Genomic DNA, 14952 nt, shown 5'->3' with positions numbered 1-14952 from the left:
GGGAATGGGGGCATTCGATTGGCGGAGCCCCGTCGGGAATGCGTGGTGGTGGGGTGGCATGGCTCGGTGTGACATTCATACCAAGTTTGGTACGGAGCGAGTGCAGTAACGAGAGTCAGTTTCTCCAAGAGGAAAATGCACGATGCAACGGAGTCTCCAAGTCAATATTATTCTTCAGGAATCCCACCAGAAGCGGGGCATGAAAAGTATTTGTTATATAATTAGGGGGTATCGTGGAAGAAGCGTCGAGCATAAGTACCTAAGCTGGAAGGCAACCCAGTGTCTCTATACTCTGTGTCATCTCTTTTCTTCCTTCCATTAGTTCATCTCTCATTTCTTCCCTTCCTTATTTCTGTCAGTAATCAAATGACCGGATGGACTATGCATGTATAGTACTCAAGGCATTGTCACTTAGATACCAGAAGTGGTCGCACCGACGTTGACGACATTACCAGCCTCGTCGACAGCAACCTTTGTCTTCTTGGTTGACTCTTTCCTCGGGTTGGGCGCCTCAAAAATGGACTTGAGCTCTTCCAGCGTCTTTCCAGCCGTTTCAACGAAGAAGAAGTAAATGATTGCCATTTCAATGCACTGAATTCGTCAGCAACCGCAACAGCCAATGTCAAAAAGTTTTGGTATGAACTTACAATCCAGGCAATGTACACGAGGTACAACTTCCACGCAATCTTCTCCATGCCGACGGAGATACCGTAGGTGTTGATCATGATAGCGACATTAAGGAACAGGAAGGAAAGTCCAGATCCCTTGGCACGGGTGCGGTTCTCGAGACACTCCACGGCATACAGCGTCTGAAGCGGCGTGAAACCCCAGGCGAAGCAGATACCAAACACGTAGATGGAGACGATGACGCCGTACGAGAGGTTCTTGTGGTTGGCCGACTCGGCGGTGAAGGCCGTGAGCATGATGTATGAGGCGAGCGAGCCCGCCAAGCCAGCCAGCATCATGAAGCGGCGGCCGAGCTTGTCAAGGAGGGTCGCGCCCCAGATGGCGGCGATCATGGAGAAGATTGGGTTGATGGCGTTGAGGAGGAGTTGGGTGTTGTCGTCGGTGATACCGGCTTGCTTGAACATCTCGGGCATGAAGTAGGATACGACGTTGTTTCCGCTGTTGATGAAGAGCATGGTTAGTTGATGACCAAACACTGCGAGGTCCGCACGATAATCGAGCTGGGCGTTACTTACGACCACTGGCCGATGAAAGCCATGGCGATGACCATGAAGAGTCTGTAGCGGCGGGCCTTGGTGTTGAAGAGCTCCTTCATCTGCCACCAAGGGTTCTCGTCGGTGGTCGAGTGGTGATCCTCAATGATCTCGCGGTACTGAAGCTGCACGACGGGGGAGTTTACGTCGCCATCACCGTGGTACTTGGCCAGGATCGCGAGCGCCTCCTCTGCGCGGTCTTTTGAGATGAGCCATCGAGGACTTTCGGGGAAGAACATGATGAATATCATGACTACTCCAGGCATAGCGGCCTGAACGACGGTGGGGATTCGCCACGCCCAGCTTGTCTTGATATGGTGGTTCGATCCGTACTGCCATTCTCAGTTAGGGGTGTTGGCCCGCCATGATACAAGTTGGCGATACTCACGGTAGTCCAACCGGCCAAAATGTTTCCAAGCCACCAAAAGTTATTGTAAAGACCAGCCATGGTTCCACGGGCGGAAGGATGCGCCAGCTCGACGACGTAAGCAGGTCCAGCAGCAGAAGCGACTATGCAATGTTAGAGATTTGGTTTCGCGCGATTGCTCTTGAGAATGAGGACGGCATACGAGAAGCTCCAAAGCCGAGAACAAACCGGCCTGCCACGAACTGTCCCAGGTGTTGGGCAGGTGCTTGGATAGCGGTGCCAATGAGAACAATGAAGCAGCCGATGAAGATACACCATCTTCGACCCCAGCCATCTGCGATCATGCCGCAGAACGGGAAACTGCAAATTTGGCCGACTTGGTAGATCATGAAGACGATACCAGTTGTGGAACCGGCGCTCGAAAGTCCGAAGGTCTCTTGATAGGGTGGCATGGCGTTGATCGCTCCCATGAGGGACGAGTCTTGAGAAATATCGTTAGCTGATGAACGTACACCCGATCTACTGCGTGTTGTGTAAACTCACCGAAGCCGTTCATGGTTGACACCTGATGGACAGCATATTCATTAGCTCACCTCGACCAACAGTGTAGGCTCAGAAAGTCTTACAAGATAGCCGATGGCCATGATGCCGTACAACTTGATCATGTTGGGCGACCACCAGTTCACTTGCTGCTCCGCCGTGGCGGCAGCCAACGCGACGGAGGCGGCATTGATCTCCTTCACCTCGCCGACGGCAGCCTTTTCATCGTACGCGGGTGGCTCATTGTCGTGTTCGACCACCGTCTGGCCCTTGAGTTCGTCTTCGAGTTTTGCCATTGTGGCTCCAGGATTGGGCAACTGAACCGCAGCGTGCTCGTTTTCTGCTGATTTGTTCGAGAGTGGCAACTGGGGAGGAAGCAGACGCGCGCGAGAGATATGCGCGGGATGGGCCGATTCTTTTAAAGAGGAAAGCGAAAATCTGGCCAAGGCATGGGATCAACAGACAGGGACGCTTGTCAACGCTGGCCCAACCAACGGGTCGGTATCCATCCTCGAACTACCGTTACATGAGTTTCCCCATCTTTCGGTGCTCCCACACACCGTAAACTCGGCCCCCAGTCCCAGCTTTGGATATGGGGTTAACGTTGGTGGTGTTCCCCACATGGTGAGAGACAACCAGGCAATGGGCTGGTTTACACGGGGAACACGGAGCCGCGGCACGTGGACGACATTCTAGCGGAGTCTTGCGGCGACTTGACGGGGCTCAAGAGAAAAGGTTATGATATGATCCGTTCTTGCGCTCGCAAGTCGTTACTAGCAGTTCAATCGCTAATCCTGTAGCACTTGGTAAAGACGGCGCCAACTTTGAAAGACGGATCTCCTCCGCACAGCTTCGCCTCCTCATGGGTACCCCATCTCGCCTGGATTTCGACCCCAGGTATCGGAGAAGATCCAATCCTAGCGTGGCAGAAATTACAATGCGACGTGTGATTCGTGTGGTTATCCATGTCGGCTCTTGATGCAAGGCAGCACGAGAGACCCAAGATGGGCTGCTGATGAGGGGGAAGCGCAGCTCAAAGTGTACATGCGACGCGCCGGTTTCCGGTTTGGATGATAAGCAGCGTCAGCCAAGGCATGCCGAACCAACACAGAGATGGTGGCGGCGGCAGGCCGATGCAGTGCCCGGCACGATGCCCGGCAAAAGAGCCCGGTACGCTACTCTGGAGCAAGCTTAGGCCGTGACGGATGCGGCGCAGTAAGATCAAGATCGCGTTGCCGCAAGTCCAAACAGTTCAAACATTGGGCCACGCGCTACGGCAGTGCAGTATCCGTAGTAGGGATATAATGTCAAGCCTGTCACGGAAGAACGCCGAGACTAACGACCCATGAGCAGGTGGTTGGGCGAGCCGCGACAGAAAAGAGGCAAAATAAGAGAAGGAGAAAAGAAAAAAGCTCGGGAAAAGGAGGAACGAAGACCGGGTGGAGAGGCTCCCCCCCGAACCCCAGACGGGGTTGAAGGCCGAGGCCACAGTTCGGCGCTAGCCCCGACTGGGGAATTGCGGGTCCGGGGATTGGGTGTTGGACCCTGGCGGAACGTACCGCCTCATAAGAAGAAGCAAAGCATTGGTCGCTGGAGTCGCTGGGAGTCTGGGACACGATGCAGGAATGGAGAAATTCTCGGATGGAGCCCCAGCATGACTCGGGACTTGGTCTAGAACAGAGAGCAAACGGCTCGTGTAACGTAGAGGATTTGGTCTGGTGATGCGTGGAGCGGTTGATACTTCATCCTTTGAAAAGAACAACAGTTCCCGCTGATGTGAAGTGAAGGTTCAAAAAGTTAAACTGCCTCAGGTGCCAGTAGTTGGAGCTGAGGCCGAGGATATCCGAAATGCTCCCGGCCGGGGCTTTGTTCCACCTCAGGCACCCAGACCCTCCAGGTGTTCGGTCGACATCCCAACGGCGAAACAGGCACTGACATGTCACGTGCATCTTTGTTCCCTTGTTGCCTTACTGTGTGGCCTCAGGAATCAGGACGGACAGATCTAATCCTCAGGCCCCCAAGTTTAAACTCCAACTCTGAAGCATTACCTAAGCCCGTGTCGGCCAATCACCAGCTACCCCGCTTCCCCCAATCCTTCCCCTTGCAGCTGTTCCCTCGTGATTCCCCCGCACTCCCTGACGCTGCACCGTCTCAGGTCGGGTGCTCAGGTGACGTTCCTGACCGTGGAATCCTGACACCTTGGAGCTCGGCTCGTATGAAGATGGTGCCAGAGCTCACCAGCTCCGATCCCAAAGCTCCAATCGCCAGTGTACTCCTCCACTTCCACAACCTCCCGGACACTGCTTTCCAACCTCTATCCACTCTCAACAGCTCATTATCGTGTGCGATTGACCTGCTATCTACACTACTCCATAAACCACCACGCTACTAAAGATACCGACTTGCATGCCCCGTCAATTCCTCATCTCCGTTCATCGTGTCTCCACTATCCCTGTCTTTGCCCGTCCCTTGAATCCACATCCGCATCCTTCTCCGCCTCGGTCGCCGGCGCCGAGCTCTGTACTACCACACCACCACCATGTCCGACATCTCCGATGACTACGTCGACATCTCTTCCGAGACTGACCTCCATCTGAGTGTCTACATGCAGAAGCTAGGCCGCCATCGTCGTCTGGGTAGCTCGTCAAGTGAGGGCTCATCATCCACAGCCGGACCCTCCAGACAAGAGACAACCACCACCGTTGTTGAAGCTCCAACTCACTCGTTCCCAAAGAGCCTTCCCGATTGGAGCAACCTCAAAGTGCTCCATCGCAACACTCTTCCACCACGGAGCTACTTCTTCCTTTACAACACCGAAGAGGATGCCCTGACCAGGGATACATCCAAGTCCAAGTCACTCCTTCTTTCCGGAAAATGGAAATTCCACCTGACCACATCGCCCTTCCATGAACCTCGGGACTTTTACAAGACCGATTATGACACCTCAGAATGGGACGACATTATCGTGCCCGGTATGTGGCAATGCCAGGGCTACGGCAAAGGTCCTCAATACACCAATCTCAACTTCCCCTGGCCCGTTGATGCGCCCAACATCCCCTACGATGACAATGAATGCGGCAGACATGTGACGACCTTCAAAGTTGGTGACGACTTTGCGGACCACCAGCTGAGACTGCGCTTCGAGGGCGTCGACTCTGCCTTTACCGTCTGGGTCAATGGCAAGGAAGTCGGCTACTCTCAGGGAGCTCGTAACCCAAGCGAATTCGACGTCACGGACTTTGTCAAGGTTGGCGAGGACAATCTTCTTGCCGTCGAGGTCTATCAGAGATGTGATGGCACCTACCTCGAGGATCAAGACCAGTGGTGGCTCAGCGGCATCTTCAGAGATATCTACCTCCACGCTTTCCCCAAGTTCCACCCAATCGACTACCACGTTCACACCCTTCTGGACGACGATTACAAGGATGCCACCTTGAAGGTCGACGTCGAGATGAGCCAGGGCGCGTATGTCGATATGAAGCTCCTCGATGCCGACGGCAAGCTCATCGCCAAAGACATGAAGATCTTTGACCGGCACAATAGCTTCGACATCCGCGTCAAGAACCCGCACAAGTGGACGGCCGAGACTCCATACCTCTACACCCTTGTCCTCAACTTCAAAAAGTGCAGCCTAGTCCAGCGTGTGGGTTTCCGCCGCGCTGAGCTGATCAAGGGGGTCTTCAGCGTAAACGGCGACCCCATCAAGATCCGCGGCGTGAACCGCCACGAGCATCACCCGGACTCGGGCCGCGCCGTGCCTTACGACTTCCTGAAACGCGACCTGCTTCTGATGAAGCACTTCAACGTTAACGGCATCCGTACCTCCCACTACATCAATGACCCCCGCCTTTACGACCTCGCAGACGAGCTCGGCATTTGGATCCTCGATGAGGCTGACCTCGAGTGTCACGGCTTCGGCGTCCTCGGAAACGCGGGCGAAAGCTGGGCCACTGATAACCCAGATTGGAGAGAGGCCTATGAGGATCGCGCGAGGCAGATGGTCCAGCGCGACAAGAACCACGCCTCGGTCATCCTGTGGTCTTTGGGCAACGAGTCCTTCTACGGGCGAAACCACCAGCACATGTACGACGTGATAAAGAGTATCGACAAGTCCCGTCTTGTGCACTACGAGGGCGATTGGAATGCGTCGACGGCGGATATCTATAGCAGGATGTACGCCTCTGCTGAAGAGATTGTCAACACGGCGTCGCAGAAGGACTGGGCCAAGCCGCTCGTGCTTTGCGAGTATATCCACGCCATGGGCAATGGTCCCGGTGGCATCAAGGAGTACATTGACGCCTTTTACAAGTACCCGCGCCTGATGGGAGGTTTCGTCTGGGAATGGGCTAACCACGTAAGATACTTTCCCTCTCATATCCTTCATCACATACTAACAGTATCCAGGGCCTGCGCACCACGAACGATGATGGTGAGGAGTACATGGGCTACGGAGGTGACTTTGGCGACGTCCCCAACGACTACAACTTTGTCTTTGACGGTCTTTGCTTCGCCAACCATACTCCCACTCCCGGCCTTGTCGAGTACGGCAAGGCGATTGAGCCAGTTCAGACGCTTGAGATCAAGGACAACCAAGTCATCATCATCAACCGTTACGACATCGTGTCTTTGGACCACCTTACCGCCACCTGGCACATCGTCGCCGACGGCATGGTCATCGGCGGTGACCAGGAGGTCGAAATCCCCAAGGGTTTGTTGCCCCTTTTTTTCTGTCCCCAGTCCCTTCTATCTAGCTCATCTAACACATCATAGGCATCAAACCTCACACCAAGGCGCACCTCAAGATCAAAGGCCTTCCCAAGAACCTCACCGCCGAAGCCTACCTCCACATCGACTTCTTCCTCACCAAAGCCACAAATTGGGCCAAAAAAGGCCACCGCGTCGCCTTCGGCCAAGTCGCCCTCTCCAAGGCTCCCTCCATGTCCACAATCCTCTCCTCCCTCTCCAACCCCTTCCTCGACCCCCGTTCCCACCATCCAGCAAACCTCCCCCTCCCTCCTCTCCATCACCTCCGCAACAGGCCTCTCAACTTGGGGCATCGACCTCCAACTCGGCACCCTCACCTCCTGGCGTAAAGCCTCCCACCCGCACATCGAGCTCCTCACCACACCCTTTGTCATAGACTTTTACCGTGCCCTTACCGACAACGACCGTGGCGGCCGCTTCGGACAGCAATGGGAAGATCGCCGTCTGCACCAGACGAGCCACAACATCAAGCGCGTAGAGTGGCGCAAGGAAAAGCACGGTCTCGTCGTCAACGTCCACTCGCGCATCGCGCCGCCCGTCCTCGCGTGGGGCGTCGACGCCTACACCACTTACACCTTCCACGGTGAGGCCATCTACATCAAGATCAAGGGCAAACCCAGTGGCCCGCTAGTGCCGGACACCTTTGCCCGCATCGGCTTCACTTTTGGCCTCAAGGGCGTGGACAAGGTCGCTTGGTGGGGTCGCGGCCCCGGCGAGAGCTACTCGGACAAGAAGATGGCGCAGGCCTTTGGAAACTGGGAGGAGACGGTCGACGACCTGTTTGTGGACTACGAGTTCCCGCAGGACGGCGGCAACAGGACCGATGTCCGGTGGGTCGAGTTCCGCGGACAGCTGCCTGATGAAGAGGGCTTGGTCAACAAGAGCAAGCCTGCTGAGCGTCTCATTCGCGCGCGCTACGGCGATCTGGAAGGTGCCTCGTTCTCGGCCATGCACTACACCACCAAGGACCTGGACGAGTGCAAGCACCCGTACGAGCTGTACAAGCGCAAGAGGGAGGACACGGTCGTCAGGCTGGACTGGGCGCATCACGGTCTCGGGACGGGGTCCTGTGGGCCAGCGACGCTGCCGCAGTATGAGCTCAAGAGCAAGGATTTTGAGTTTGAGCTTGTTCTGGATTAGGAGGTTGTGGGATCGATGTATGTGTAGCTTAAAGTTGAGGCTGACATTAAATTGTAAAAATATGTGCTTTCACTTTACTGAGCTGTGTAGGCAACTCTCGAATGCCTCAACGGAATGACGGCCTGGCATCGGTTATCAACGCACCACCATAACGACCCCTCTAGCGGCTTGATCCCTCCCATTAGCAAACCCCCAAATCAGACATACTGATACGCCCCAATCTCATCCTTACTCTCCACAAGAATCAACCCCTCCATAGCCGTACATTGACTATCCCAATCAACACCCCACTCCCGATGCCCATGTTGCGACGTCCACCGCACCCTCACAAACGAATGCTTCTTGCCCTCAATCGGACACGAGTAGAAGAACGGCCTTGCCGACGCGGCCGGGTCGCCGAGGTTGATGAATTTGACGAGCCGCAGCTTTTTGGTCGCGTCCGCCGGGGCCCAGATCTCGACGGCCTCGAAGCAGTTGAAGTTGGAGCCGTGCGGCATCGTGTTCCATGTCAGGGCATCGCCTGCGGTGTAGCTTATTACGCCAAAGGGGTCGAGGTAGACGAGTTGGCCTGGGGACATCATGGACTGTGAGGGGAGAGAGTGTCAGTCGAGTTGAGGTCACTGAAGAGAAACAGCACAGGACAGGGAAGGGGAGCGGCAATCCAGCGAGGCGGAGAAAACGAACCTTCATCCTGCCAAAGACGCCGTCTACGACGGTAGTGTTGCCTGGTGGACAGCTTCCTCCGCTAAAATCTGGGCACCAGGTTGTCGGTCTCTCGAGGCCGATCCAGAAGCGTTCTTCTTCGACGTTGACTAGCTGATCGTGGACTTTTGGTTCGGAGGGAGCAAAGGTGCGGAGTTGGTAGGAGGCGGCGGATGCTAGGGTTGTGCTGATGGCCAGCAGGGAGAGGAGTTTGGCCAACATCTTTGTTGTTCTTGTGGCCCACCGTTTGTTTACCTAAGTTGTGATGTTGTGCTCATGTATGAAGCGTGTGGAGGAACCGTGGAGGAACCAGGAAAAAGAAAGCAGAGAGGAAGACGTTGCAGGTTGGAGATTTTGGCCCGGTCTTATTGCCCGGCTCAAAGACCGTTGAGGTAGGTAGAGAATGAGAAATGGTCCCGGTTCGTGGCAACTATCAAGGTAAGCCAGAGACTTTAAATTACCTTGCATGAGCGTTGAATGGCGGCCACATATTCAACGTTTTGGTAGTGAGCTGTAGTTGGCCGGATAAGTGGGATATTACCTGGAAATCAAAACTTATTTACAGATTTGGCGCTTCCGATCTATTCTCCAGATAAATGTACGTTAATACATATGTAAGGTTCCCCAGATTATCGGGGTCATCCAGTTGCACGTGATGAAATTGAAGGGCGATATTAGCTTTATTGAAGCATACATGTAAGTTATTCGTTATGTAATTGGTGCCTGTTGCCCCATGAGGAAACTCACTTGAGGAGAGTCTCTGTGTTGACTTGGTAGACATGATGTTTCCTTTGTTTTACTCCCAAGCTTGGGGATCGCGATAGCCTCAGACCCTATGTATGTTGTAAGCAATAATTAGAGTGAGGAAAGAAGGGTCCACGGCATGCATACCTTGTCGATCCAACCAATACGTAGTCGCTCTTCCTCGAGTCATCATCCTTGGTACTGCAGAAGAAGTGATGTGAAAGCAATCCGTGCTATCCGCGCATCCCGTGGATACAATCACAACTTTAGTATACGAAACACGCGAGACTTGTGGTCCATGATCGGCGGTGTGTAGCAAAGCTTCTAAAGGTTTGCCAAGGGAAGTCCGTCGGTTGCGTTGTGAGTCTCTAGCCGACGGTCACTGTTAACCAGGGCAGACGAACAGGAGATGCATTGAAGGAGCTTCAACAAATGAAATGTGATTAATAGGTAGCAAGATTCAAGCAATCGCTCATCTACCCGCTCTAACCGGCCAGAACCAATGCACCCAAACGCCAGCCAATACCAAAAGTCTGTCTATCTCTCGACGCTTAAGATCTTTCTGCGTCTCTTTTTTCTACAAAGACTCCTCCTTGTGAATCTCAATGCCCGCAGGCGCGCCAACCAACGTCTTGCACTGTGCGTAAATGACGAATTGACCAGCAACTAGACCGCACGTCATGACGATACGGGGGCCTAGGCCAGTGAGGAGCAGTCTCTTGGGGCCAAACTCCTTGGCGAGTTGGAACATGCGGCTCGTGGCGCCTTGGTTCTTGTCACCTGCACCCTTGTTGATGGCAGAGAGCAGCGTGTCGGCGGGGTGAGAGAGCACAGCGGCCGCGACACCAGCAACTACACCAGACGCAAGCTCCACGCCAGTAGACTGCAGCTGCGTCATCTTGGCTTTCCTCTCGGGTCCCATGGTCCGGTAAATCACCTCGACAGCAGCCTCATGCACGGAGAATTGGCCGACGGCGTAGGGCACCTGCTTGAACAGCAGCGGCACAAAGCCAGAATAGAACCCCTTAAACCCTTCCTCGCGCGCAAGGCGCATGAACCCGGACCCCAGCCCCGTCGCGAACCCACGCTGGGAAACGAGACGGATGCGCGTCGCCTCGAGGGGGCACAGCAGGATATCGGCAAAGAATTCGGCGGTGGCGGAGGCGCCGAGGTAGATTGCGGTGCGCTTGTCGACGGCCTTGTCGGGACCGCCGGCGAGGGTGATGAACTGTTTCTTGAAGAACTCGTAGCCGGCGAATTTACCACCGCCCTGAACGAGGTAGCCGACGGCGGTGGGGCCGAAGCCGGTGAGGAGGGCTGAGGCGCCTTCTTTTGCGACGATTGTGCGGCCTGCTTTGACCATGTTGAGGCCCTTCATTGCATCGTCGACTTGGATTCGCGTCTTGACGACGTCGATTGGTGTCGCGGCCTGTGGTGAGTGTGAGCATTTGTGGTCGGGCGCGCGCGATGTTCCCAAGAGAATTGTGGCTGGCTTACACCGTGGGTGAGGGTCGCCGCGAGGGCGCCTGCGCCAAAGAACTTTCCATAGTCGACTGGTGTGAAGGTCGGGAGTTCCGATTGTGTTGTTTTTGATGCCATTTTCGTTTTGGAGTGGAGATTTTCTGACGATATTCCTAAAGAACCTCACAAGAAATTATGCTGCAACTGAAGGAGTACAGAAAAACAGCTAGGAATGTGGCTGGCCGTGGAATAATAAACGGCAGGAAGGTGCTCTTGCTCTCTTGTCCGTCGTCATTGCTGCCATAGCTCCTGCCAGCTCCCAATTGCCATGGCAGGGGTGCTGTGGAGCCGAGGTGTGGGGCTGAGTCATCAATCAGTGAGCGCGCAATGACGTCGATGTCCCCTTATCTTCCCAAACACGGCAGCCGCGCACCAAAACTGAGGGCAGTGACGGAATGCCCGCCGGACCTCTCGGGAACCAGAACCAACAATACTCAGGTCGCGCCAATTCCATCGCTCGTTTTCGGCACTTGGGACGGGGCACTTCAGCTGAGAAGAAGTTTTTTTTCTGCCCTGCCCTTGACGACATTTGCGCTCACTAACACTTTCTGGATCCCGAACTCCTTGCCCACCTTTTCTGCCCACGATAAGCTCCGCGATGCCGTTCGTCCCGATGTGCGGCTGCTCCCGCGCCGCGATTTCAGGCGAGACTCCGACGCCGACACTGTGGACTGCGTCGATCTCGGGGTTCACGAGTAGAAGCTTTGCCTTCCCCCTGTCCGTCTTTTTTCATCGAATGAAATTGCGTTCATCTGTCATCATGCTTATTCGGGCATGCGATTGTATCGGCGGGTGGGCATCCAGTGATGCTTGAATATTCGACAGATAACGGGTCTCTCTTCCTGTTTCGACTAGGAGACTGTTCTCTTTTTTCTTTTTCTTTTCCAAGGTTCTCTCTTCTATCCCATAATGCGTCTTTGTCTGATGGAACAAACATGGCTTCGAGAATCCAACGCCACTGCTACTTACCTCCGGAATCCCCTTGATTCCCAGAAAGGAAGAGGAATCATCTAATTCATGAGGAGCACTCCATCAGTGCAGTCGATGATATCGAGAAACGGCCAACAGCGAGAATGAAGAACGTATGCCTTTAGTTTCGTCAATAAGAGGGCCTTGGGTGACCAAGTCCAACGACCGGGCTGGTTAAACTGGGCAAGTGTTCAGGGGTCTAGAACTGATGCTGCTTCCAGATCCCCATTCGAGCAATCGTTGGAACAATTTGGCCAATCATCCGGATCAATTGACACTTTTCCTAGGCTTTTGGCCTCATCATCTTCAATTCTCCTTGACGGACATTATGGCATCTCTTCTCGAGATCCAAGTAAACCAACAACCACCCGGTCTGTCAGCACCGATGACGGTCCCGTACAGAGGTGTGCAGAGTGACGAGGGCGTCCGATTTAGCGGGAAGTCGCCTGACTCGACTTTGCTGCGGGGACCCAAGCACCCTGAAAATGCAATCTTAAACGACACTTGCCCCCATCCAACTTCTCCCTATCCGCATCTTTTGTTGTCACCCCTCATTGTCAGCGACATAGCGAGCATCGTATCAGATAAGAGGCTATTGTCTATTAAGGTAGCTCGCACTTGACTCATATGCCTTGTGTCTATGGTTGATCACGGCATCCGGAAGCGCAATGTTACGACTCGCGATCGCACAGGCTGCGTAACCTGTCGCTCCCGCAGACTGAAATGCGATGAAAACAAGCCCCATTGTAACAACGCAAGTTCACATTTCGCCAGTCTTTTCAGGTTTGGCTCTGACTCTGGCTCCATCTAGTGTACAAGACTCAGTCTTGAGTGCGGTGGTTATGCAACACCGATCAAGTTCAGAGATCAGACAGATCTGCTGAAGCGAAAACATGGGAGAAAACGCAAAGAAAAGGCACAAACCACAATTCCGAGTGAGCCATCGCCTTCGTCGAACGCCCCAGGCAGTGTAGAGCCGACATTGCAGTCGCACCAAGCTAGCCAGTGTGTTGTGACACCGGGAGATGAAACTTTCCATTCGGCCGACGAAAGCCATCAAACTTTTGACGATTCACAAGAATTATCTCGTTATGAGGCCGCCACGTCACTCGCCCTGATATCTGGAGGCATCCACCAGGACTCACTGGTTCCTACCAGTGGGCATCAAACAGAATCGTCCTCGTTCTACACGCCATTTGACGACACGACTCTGCAAGCTGACTCCATTCTCGCTGGACAAGAAGATGGCAATACGGATGATGAGCTGAACACGTCGTATCAGGGCGTAGCCATGCCGAGTCCCACGCCGGTCTACCCACGTATTGGCTCGCCTTTGCTGCGACAAAGACAGTCAGAACAGGCGAATCGGCAATTGACTTCAGTGCCAACGATTCCAGTCGGCTTGTTGGAGAGCGCAAAGTTTGCCGAGGACATGGTGTTTTATCACCATTTCACGGATACCTCGCCATACGGCACCCTCTCAATCTTGTCATTGAATGATATCCTACAGGCTGAGCATCTTGACAAGGCCTTTTCCACGCTGCATTGGCCTTGGCGGCGCTGGATATCTCTCAGGCAAGGCCGACGGAGGCGCTCGGTAGCAAGGCGGCACTGCAAGCCCTCGATCACTTCGTCACTGCCCTCGGTACGGTGCGCATGGCACAGCTCGACGATGAGGGTATCGCTACGGGCTGTCCGCCGAACCAAGACAACGCCATCTCATGGCTGGCGACTCTTTTACTGCTGGCCAACTTTGAACTACAGAGGGGCCAGATGAAGCTGTGGTACATCCATAGCCGGGCTGCGGTCACCTTCTTGTCCCAACACCTTAACCGCGTGCAGGATTCGCCCGTGGGAGAGTCGCTCATCCGATCGTTCTCTAGGATCGCTGCGCTTCTGGACATCTTTGACAGAGCATACTCTGTACGCTACAGCATAGCGTCTCCAGACGTCTCAGACTCTCTAAGCAGATCTCTAGTAAACTCGCCTCATTCAGCAGACCGGCTGCTCTATATCCTACCGCGGGTCATCAAGCTAGAAGAAGAGTGGAGGAGCAATCCCCAACACGACCTCCGTTGGCGAGAGCAAGCAGAAAGCCTAATCCAAGAGTTGAAAGCCTGGCGAAAGACCGTTCCTGACTGTGACGTGCCGCCCTTACATGAGCACACCGCAAACCCTTACAACGAAGGCACAGAAGGGCCCGGCATCTCGATCAGACCCCTCAGCATCCCGTATGCCCCGGAGCCCGTCAAGGCTGCAACGACCTTCATGCACTATCTCGTGTCCCTCCTCCGCTTAGAAACGAGGTACCTACCTGGCGCAGTGCGCCAATTACCCCCCAAAGCAAAGAAAATCGTCCTCCTCGTTTGCCGTCTCGCAGCGGGCGTACCCTACGCCTCCTGCGCGGCCGTCAACGCCTACTCCCACGGTATGGTCGCGGCGATGATGAATTGCTACCACATGTCGGAGGAGCAAGAGGTCAAGGACTGGGTCAAGAATTGGATTGCTGGGTTCCCGCGCGAGAGGGAGGGCATCTGGAACGTGCGGCACGCGCACCGCGTGTTGAACTACGTCGACCAGGAATACACGCGTCGTGGCTCGCGCTACAACTGGGAGATCATCAAGGTTCGACTGATAGATCTTGAGACGGACGCCACGCCGAGCGAGGACGAGGAGACAGACCCTGACAAGTTTTCTGTCGAGATTTATTCGCGGCGCAAACGGGGCTGGAGCATTGACTTTGTAGAAATACCGTAGTAGGAAATCGGGAACGCCTGCGCCTGTGGATTGCCAGCGCACCAATGACAATGATGATAATGAATTTGTGTGAATATGGGAAGATCTCGGAATGTGGGCTCGGTATCCGATGACATGCAGGTCCCATCGCCGAGGATTTCTGTTTGAAATTTTCTACAGGATGACAGGCGCCGGCCGGCGGGCCTCCGATTGTGAGCCGCTCGGTGTGGAGACGTATTAGCGTGCTCG

General features: G+C 54.5%; 5 protein-coding genes across 5 annotated transcripts; 2 read left to right on the top strand and 3 right to left on the bottom strand.

The window, feature by feature from the left end:
- Window positions 1–411: 411 nt before the first annotated feature.
- N0V96_011601 (uncharacterized protein) lies at window positions 412–2423 on the bottom strand (the record flags this gene model as incomplete). The annotated part of the gene is made up of 7 exons (XM_053193623.2): window positions 412–591; window positions 648–1125; window positions 1203–1552; window positions 1609–1730; window positions 1790–2068; window positions 2131–2152; window positions 2214–2423. 7 exons carry the CDS (start codon window positions 2421–2423, stop codon window positions 412–414), a joined length of 1641 nt encoding a protein of 546 aa, XP_053048941.2.
- A 2243-nt stretch (window positions 2424–4666) lies between these two features.
- N0V96_011600 (uncharacterized protein) lies at window positions 4667–8031 on the top strand (the record flags this gene model as incomplete). The annotated part of the gene is made up of 4 exons (XM_065759327.1): window positions 4667–6481; window positions 6532–6835; window positions 6898–7110; window positions 7166–8031. The coding sequence occupies 4 exons, from the start codon at window positions 4667–4669 to the stop codon at window positions 8029–8031; spliced, it is 3198 nt and encodes a 1065-aa protein (XP_065612049.1).
- Window positions 8032–8228: 197 nt separating this feature from the next.
- N0V96_011599 (uncharacterized protein) lies at window positions 8229–8955 on the bottom strand (the record flags this gene model as incomplete). Its single annotated transcript, XM_053193621.1, has 2 exons — window positions 8229–8615; window positions 8716–8955. The coding sequence occupies 2 exons, from the start codon at window positions 8953–8955 to the stop codon at window positions 8229–8231; spliced, it is 627 nt and encodes a 208-aa protein (XP_053048939.1).
- Window positions 8956–10054: 1099 nt separating this feature from the next.
- On the bottom strand, window positions 10055–11076 carry MIR1_2 (mitochondrial phosphate carrier protein; the record flags this gene model as incomplete). Its single annotated transcript, XM_053193620.1, has 2 exons — window positions 10055–10906; window positions 10975–11076. 2 exons carry the CDS (start codon window positions 11074–11076, stop codon window positions 10055–10057), a joined length of 954 nt encoding a protein of 317 aa, XP_053048938.1.
- A 2323-nt stretch (window positions 11077–13399) lies between these two features.
- On the top strand, window positions 13400–14724 carry N0V96_011597 (uncharacterized protein; the record flags this gene model as incomplete). Its single annotated transcript, XM_065759326.1, has 2 exons — window positions 13400–13404; window positions 13548–14724. The coding sequence occupies 2 exons, from the start codon at window positions 13400–13402 to the stop codon at window positions 14722–14724; spliced, it is 1182 nt and encodes a 393-aa protein (XP_065612048.1).
- Window positions 14725–14952: the final 228 nt, after the last annotated feature.

Source organism: Colletotrichum fioriniae (assembly GCF_027942845.1).
Source record: "Colletotrichum fioriniae strain IMI 355084 chromosome Unknown scaffold_18, whole genome shotgun sequence".
Taxonomy (NCBI): Eukaryota; Fungi; Ascomycota; class Sordariomycetes; order Glomerellales; family Glomerellaceae; genus Colletotrichum; species Colletotrichum fioriniae.
The sequence above is the reverse complement of the archived record's forward strand: the minus strand, read 5'-3'. Positions and strand labels throughout refer to the sequence as shown.